The 7,626-nt window shown below is 48.3% G+C and overlaps 1 protein-coding gene across 1 annotated transcript in view; it reads left to right on the top strand.

Moving 5' to 3' along the window:
- CACNA2D4 (calcium voltage-gated channel auxiliary subunit alpha2delta 4) overlaps positions 1–7,626 on the top strand; it is a 130,575-nt gene that overhangs the window by 95,830 nt on the left and 27,119 nt on the right. The window contains exons 27-29 of the mRNA XM_017804608.1: positions 2,501–2,562; positions 6,191–6,235; positions 7,202–7,264. Coding sequence (XP_017660097.1) covers positions 2,501–2,562; positions 6,191–6,235; positions 7,202–7,264 — 170 coding nt within the window. The remainder of the gene's footprint in view (positions 1–2,500; positions 2,563–6,190; positions 6,236–7,201; positions 7,265–7,626) is intronic.

The following is a 7,626-nucleotide window of genomic DNA, read 5'->3' as shown; positions in this document are numbered from 1 at the left end:
ACAGCGTGAAGATGCCCAGGTGACTATTTGTTACTAGCACTGGGGGGGTGGTGACTGTGGCCTGTTTCTCCTCAGTTCCCGTGTCTTCCTCAGGTCACCTGAATGTGTGAAATTTTCTCATGGTTCTTGCCAGTAGCTGTCAATCCATGCCAACTGGCAAGGAGTGGTGCTGCCAGGCAGGAATGTGAAGCCATCCCCCCAGCACGGTTCCCTGTGATGGATACCATCCAGACAGACAAACCTGGCTGCGAGGCAGAAGAGACCCCAGCTTTGCTTTCAGCAGCCTCTTCAGGCTGTGCCATGATGTGAGGAGGAGAGTGGTGCTCACCACACCTCCAGGGATTCCCCTAGCTAGAAATGTGTGCTGGACCACTGGGAAGGAGAAATAGGGCTACTGTAGAGAAGATGAGTAAGTCCAAGCACTCTCCCCTATGGAGAGGTTAGGGCTGAAAAGATTGCATCCAAAGGACAAGGCTTGCTGTCAGAGAGCACAGATAGGTTACACAGGACTGTGGGCAACATGCAAAGTGGAATTAAGAGGGCTGAGAGACTCCACTTTCTGTCCCTGCCACTGGCCACCCGTGCAAGCTTCCAGGTCTTCTTCCTCATGTTTCAGGCTACTCTGTCCAGGTTTGGTATGTGCTACTCATGCCTCCTGGGCAGAAACAAGGATTCACAGCCAGGGGCTAAAATCCCTCTGAAGAACAATTTGAGACTAAATGTTCCCACTTGCAAAAAACATGAGCCGCTGAGTATGCTCTGCATTGCAAGGTTAGTTATGTAGTTATCCACTCCTCTTCAGGTCTCGTAAAAACTCCATGTCCTGGGTAATGCTCAGCCCCATTGATGTGATCTGCTGTGACAAAGGGAATGGCTCTTTCTTGAGGTGGTTTGGAAGGATGGCAATGAATTTATTTAAAGCTGCATCCCAAATGGGGTGCGTGGGCCTCATTGGACTCAGCAGCAACAGCACCGTTTCCCTTCTGTCATGGACTGCTGATTTGTCAGCAGGGGCACCAAGCCAAACCATGCCTGCAGTAGCCTCGCTGAAGGTGATGAATCTTTGCCCATGCTCGACTCAGCTCTGTCCTTCCTCCTTTTTTTACATTCTTTGTCTTGTCTGGTTTGTGCTCTGTGAGGCTCAGGGCAATGCAGCTCTACGAAATCATTCCTTTCTCCCATGTACAGGCAGTCAGATTCAGTTTACAGCAGGCAGAGGCAGGTTAAGAAGTGTGCCTCTGATACGTGGGATTTTGTAAGATGTACCAGCAGTGGGAATGTGACAAGGACACTGGTATAAAAGGTAGAGCTGATGCCGGGTGCCAAGATGCGTCAAGAAAATACACCATTGCATACTCCGGTTTTAATTCATACCCATCTGAATTAGAGCATCAGTTCATACTGTTAGTTTAAAAGCACCCACACGGCATGATTCAGATTTAAAGGATCTCTTCCCCCCTTTGAAGCTCTTTCTAATTCAGAGGAAATCTGTAGAAACAGCAACACTTCATCCGCCTGATATCGGCGGTTGTGAAAAAAGGCTCAGAATCTCCCTCTCTTGTGTTTCTTTTTCTCCCTCACTTGCACTTTATATTCTATTTCGAGGTCCTGCTTGAGGCTGTAATTCCTCCAGAGCTCTAGGATTCAACTAGCTGACACACAGCCCAGTTGTTCCCCATCACCGTGCCAGGCTGTGCACGGCTGCACTGGTTGTTACATGTGCTCGTGGGCAACCTACCCGGGGACAGCTGGGTTGTTCTGTTACAGAGACCCTGCACCGTTTCTTCTCCTGCCTTGCTTCAGGAACACGATGCTGGGAATAGAAGAGAAATTAAGTCAAGAAATTAGGGCACACTTCGTTAAGAGACACACACACACACGGAGTTCTGCTTAGCCCACCGTGTGCTAGGCCGGGACGGGGTAACAAATCGCTATGCCTAATCACACTTTCTGTCAAGTGACATTCATAATTCTGTGCATTTGTAGTGGCTTAGGAGCAATCTAAATCTCTGTGATTTCCCCTTGAGACAGGTGGGTTTCCAAATTAATCGCTTCCTCACACTGGCCTACTTTATTTCTGATTGATGCTGCGTGGTACAGGATCTGGGGCCAGGGTGATCACAAACATCCATTCTGGCAGGCAAATCTGAAAAAGACAGAGAGGAAAGTTCATGATATCCTGGGGTGTCTTGGGAGGAATTTTTATTTTTTGTTAATTTGTTTGTAGCTTCACAGTGCTTAGTGTGAGGGAGGTCTCAGTACCTCAGTACAGTCAGTGTCCCCTTTTCCTCGCCCTTGTTAAACCTCTGACTCTCACTTGGCAGTCTGACTCAGTGCTGATAACCTGATGCTTATCATTCACACTTGGAAGCAGGTTGCAATTGTGATTTCCATGCCATCACCTTGGGAAAATGTTTACTCCTCTTTTCCTAACTTGTACTTGTCTTTCCTCTCTTGCACATTCCTCTCTTCCTCCTCCCCTCTTTTTTGTTTCCCATAGCGGTGGGTGTGCAAATTAAGCTGGAGTTGCTCCAACGCAAGTTTTGGATGACCATGCAACAGGTAGGAGCATCAGCAGTCATGCAGAGAGACAATTTAATGCTCTTTGTCAGCAAGGTCGATGCTATGTTACATCACATATGACAGCATTTTGATGAGGGCTTTTGCAAAATTCATATTAAATGATTTATGAAGTAGATTAGTTTGAAGTCACACATTTCTGTAATCCTTTGATGGCACTAATGCCGTGTGAGCCGTGAGTCTGCTCCGCAAATGCCGTGTTGACAGTGTCAGCATCCTGGCCTGGCATTAGCTCTGCTGCATATGACACATTTAATTGTAGAAATATGTTTCTGCTCATTCAGCCTTTCAGAAACCTCACGGAAATCTGCAATTTTGGGCACACAGAAAAAAAATTCTACTGCCTTCTCTTATCATCTTGATAATGATAACAAAACACTACCAGCTTGCCAAAATAAAAATTATTTACTCCAGGGATAGGCTTTTGGTGTTGTCCTAATTTTGGACACTCTTGCTGGACTGAGAGAGTGGAATAATTTAAACACCTCCCCCAGTCTGAGAAGCAGGAAAAGTGAAACACCTTTCCCTTACCGCCCAGGGGCTTTCTCCCCAGGCTTTGCTTTCAGGGAGGTCTACTGGAGGGGTGATTCTGACAGGATTAAAGCAGCACACAGGAGAAGCAGCTCTTTGCTGTCAGGGGAGGGAACTGTCATCAGATGGGGATGACAGAGGAGATGAGAGGGCAGGAAGCTGCTCACCGGGAGTGAGAACACGTGGGGAACAAAAAATCCCAGAGTTGTCTGGGGGTGGCAGGAGCATTCTCACAGGTGGGCAGATCACATAAACCTAACCTGAGCTAAAAAGACTCCTGCAAAGCATATGAGAGCATCCTGAAGCAGCAAGAGAGAGTATCATTTAAAAAAAAAATCTCCTGAGGGCCATACCCAGACAGTTCTCACAGAAACAAGCCCTCACAGGCATTAAGTGAAGCTGAGAAGCCTTATTAAAGAAGCTAAAGGAGGCCTGTGTGCCAAGTGCCTGCAGGCCGTGGCCCTGGTAGATGCTGGTATGAAAAAAGCGTGCGTGTGCTTTCCCAGGACGTGACCGCCGTTTGACAGAGGAATGACTAACAGATTTTCTTTTCCTTCTTTCTCCCTCTCCTGCTTCACTGCATGCTGTGCCTCTCTGGATGTCCACGCTGTGCCTCCCATCTCCCAGCCCAATGACAGTGATGTAAGTAGACAAAAGCTGGGGACAGGGAGGCATCCTGGCGTGGCCTCGCTGCAGCTTGGCTTTGTAATTGTGTCATTTGTGTGCCAGCATATTATAGGCACCGTCCCTTGTCTGTAGTCACTGGAGATGGTCCAAACCTGTCAGAGGCTGTGTTTGTCTTCACAGTAATTAAGTGTCTTTGGCAAAGCTGAAAGTGCTCTGGGTCACAGAGACCTGACCAACAGCAGGAGGATGCTGTGAGGTAGTCTGGTCTCTGAGGAGGGGGCTGTGCCCGAGACAGCAGATGTGGTTTCAGAGTAACCGGGGAGCACAGTTTCAGTTCTGCCCCCACCTCAGAGACTCTGCAAGCTGCCAGTGCTCTCAGACCAGGGTCCTCACTGTGGTGCTGCTGCATTTTGGCCAGCCCAGCACTGGGCACTGCTAGAACTTCTCCAGGTCTGGAAAAGCAGCGGCAGTGAGACTTGGTCCTCACCCTGCTGAGGAAGATGCTGTAAGACACAGGCCTTTCTTGTGGGAAACCACTCTGGTTCTGGGTTTCTGTTCTGACATCTGAACTCCGATCTCTGTTATCCCCCAAGGCCATTATAGTGGTTTGTTGTGACCACATTTCTCTGCTGACCAAAGGAAGGAAACCACCAGGGTGAAGTACAGGGCCACCTCTAGGAATACATCCAGGGAAACAAAACAACCACATGCTGTTTTGTGGTGAGGCAGGGGTGAGACAGTGCTTGCAACCGTGGATAAAGGAATGTTCCTAAGCCAACCTCCCTAGAGCCTCAAAAAGCCAGCTGGATTCAGAGTGTGAACATGTGATATTGCAAAGCCGTGGGGCTTGAGGCAAACTCAGGCATCTCCAAGCCTCCTCTGAAGTTAAGCAGAGGGACAGCAGACTGAAACTACTGGTTGTGTTCTGCAAAGCTCAAGAGGAGAAACAAATTCTAGTTGAAAGTTATGGTCTTGTCGTGGTCTGAAATGGCAAATTCACCTCTTGTTATTGAGATTCATTCAGGAAGGGGATTGGAGTTTATGTCTAAGGGTTTTGAGAAAATAAAGGGTAGCTGGCTGAGAGCAGACAGGCTATGTGCTATGCCAGTGTCCTTCCCTGACCCCAAAAATCCTCTGGCAGGAAGGGGACCCCGTGTACAGAAATGGCATCACCATGTCAGCTTTCTTCCCTCTGCTGCTGGAGAAAATAGAATTAAAAAATAACATGAAGAGACAGACACATGCAGCCAGGGCAAACTCCAAACAATTATGAAATCAATAAGCACCTGAAGGGCTTTGTTACTCACCACTTAACCCCTCATGTCCCCACCCGGATCACTGTTGTGAAACACATGTCAGGTCCGGTACACAGAAATCCTAAATGAAACAAATGGATGTTGCCTTGGGCTGCATGAGCACCATTCACATCCTATTTTATCATTAGCTGTCTGGAGAATAAAGAAACCAACAGCAACAACAAAAAAAATATCCCTGCCTGAGAAGAATCCTGATCTAAAATACGCTTAGTCTGGATACTGGCAGATGCTGAAATGCATGCAGGTTTCTCACTGGTGCACAATAACCTTCACTTTTGCCCTTTCTTGACAAGTGGCACCTCTGCTTGGAGCACAGAGGTACTGCTGGAAGCATGTCAGGGAGGCAGGTGCAGGATCAGAGCCCTCAGCAAAGGGGATGTTGCTCAGAGAGGTAGAGAATGCGAAAAGCTACCGAGTGGCCAACTTTGGGGTGGTACCTGTGCCTGCTGTAGAGCTCGTCAAAGAAATGCCAGCTTAATTGCAGAGCTTTATGGGGTGCTGTTACGGAGACCTTTAGCTCAGCAGTCCCAAGGGGGAGGCTGTAAGATGAAATCATGCCATGTGCTGAGGGATACATTCAGTGCAGGTAGCTCAGTGTGCAGCTGCAGGTTGAGCTCTGGGTGGCGGGAGCCCGAGATGAGAGGTCTTGAACTGGCACTGACCCTTTGCACGACAAAGGGCACAGGGACCTGTGGGCCAGCCAGGTGTCGGGCCACCCAGAGGCACAGCAGGAGCCACTGTCTCACCAGGAAGATTCCAGACTATCACACTGTCAGGGTCTAAAAGCCCAGGGTTTACTTCATTCAGGGTCCCTCCTCAAAGGCATCAGCTCAAGCTCTTTCTGTGTTACTGCGCCATGAATAAATTGTTTTAAGGTTCTGGATATCTGAGACTCTCCTATGGGAAACCTGGAGTCAAACCAGTAGGGAAAACTTGTCTGACTTGTGTGAGAGTGGGGTGTGTAGGGAGTCAAGTGGCAACCCATTGGGTCACTGGAGCCACCTGCTGCAAAGGGGCTTCAGTATCAGTGGGGAAAGTTTCTGGTAGTGGGATTGTGAATGCCAGAGTGGCTTGTGCATGATCAGACAGGAAAGTTTCCTTAACACCATGGTTAATGCTCCACTTTTCCTTTCCAGTGCAGTGCCTTCGACGGTGCCTGTCCTCTCAGCTGTCAGGATGATGTAAGTTGCCCAGCTTTCTTCTCTGTACCTATGATGGGTGGGATTGCCTACCTGCTCTGTGGAGATCTCTGTCTCCCCAAAAGAAAAGTATTTCCTGTTGTTTCCTCGCAAGAGATTGCACAGCTGGGGCAGGACCTCATGCTAACAAGAAAAATTTGCAGTTTAGGTCTTCCCATCAGCTGTGAGAGGCCAGCTGGGCCAAGGCAGGGATATGGGGGCTCCAGCCAGTGGCTCTAAGGAAAGTCTGTCTCCTCTGTCTCCCTGGCATCCGAGATGATATTGAACATGATGATGATGAACAGGAAAGAGTAGTTGTCATGCCACTCTCATGACATGTGCTGGACACCTCTCTTTGTGTTTAAGCCACTGCTTCAACCTTGTTCCCAGGAATATTTGGGACAGGAGCTCCTGCCCTGAAGAGCGGGATCACCAGAGATTTCTTGTTGTATGTTCATGCAGGATTTCCTCTGCACCCTAGTTTTTCTCTGCAAGACCTAAGGGTTTTCATCTAAACTCTGTGCCTCCATTTCCTGCTCTGCAAAATAAAAATAAGATCAGCACTGATACTCAGTGGTGAGGAGAGGGTTATTTCATGAGTGGTTATAAAACTCTGAAACCTAAAAATGGAAGGCATTAGACACCATATTATTAAAGAGAAGAGCTCTCCCAATATCCTGTCTCTTCCTGAAGCATGCCTTGTCTTAAGTGTGTCTCACAGCCTGCTAGGCCTGCACGCAGCTCTGGCAAGAGGCAATCTCTGTCACAGCTCATGAACTAAATACCTCAAAATGGAGGCAGAGAGGAAAAAGTCAATTGTGTAAAACCCGTGGTAGCTGAGCCGTGGGGCTGGCACGGAAATGCCGAGGCTGTTGCCATCGTCACAATCCCACACCGCCCCATCCTGAGCACGCACATGCAAACACGGAAAAAGCCATCTTTAATATTGATTCTCTTTCATCTCTGCAGATTCTGAATTGCTTCCTCCTTGATAACAATGGCTTTATACTTGTTTCCAAAATACCTGAAGAGGTAAGAGAGCATAAGGGAAGGAGGAGGGGTGGGGTTTGCTTGTTCCTGAATAACCCACCAGAGCCGGTTTAAACAAATGCGGTTCAATTGTGTAATAAGGGTGGCTGTGGTGTAATTAAATTCAACTGTGCAGTGAGGGGGAAGCCTCCCAGCAGAGTGACAGCACATCCTAGGTGAGGAAGGAGTTTGCAGTGATAAGTGAGGAACTAGTCAAAATACCTTTTTATCAGAAGTGAGGAAATTAGACTCCTTTCCCTTGGCACAAATGCTACTGAAAGGTGATCTGAGACAGTCCCAGAGGGCAGATATGCCAGGGGAAGGGAAAGGGGAAGGGGAAGGGGAAGGGGAAGGGGAAGGGGAAG

Source organism: Lepidothrix coronata, unplaced genomic scaffold (genome assembly GCF_001604755.1).
Source record: "Lepidothrix coronata isolate B3197 unplaced genomic scaffold, Lepidothrix_coronata-1.0 Scaffold10, whole genome shotgun sequence".
NCBI classification, from domain to species: domain Eukaryota; kingdom Metazoa; phylum Chordata; class Aves; order Passeriformes; family Pipridae; genus Lepidothrix; species Lepidothrix coronata.
This window is presented reverse-complemented; position numbering and strand designations above follow the sequence as displayed.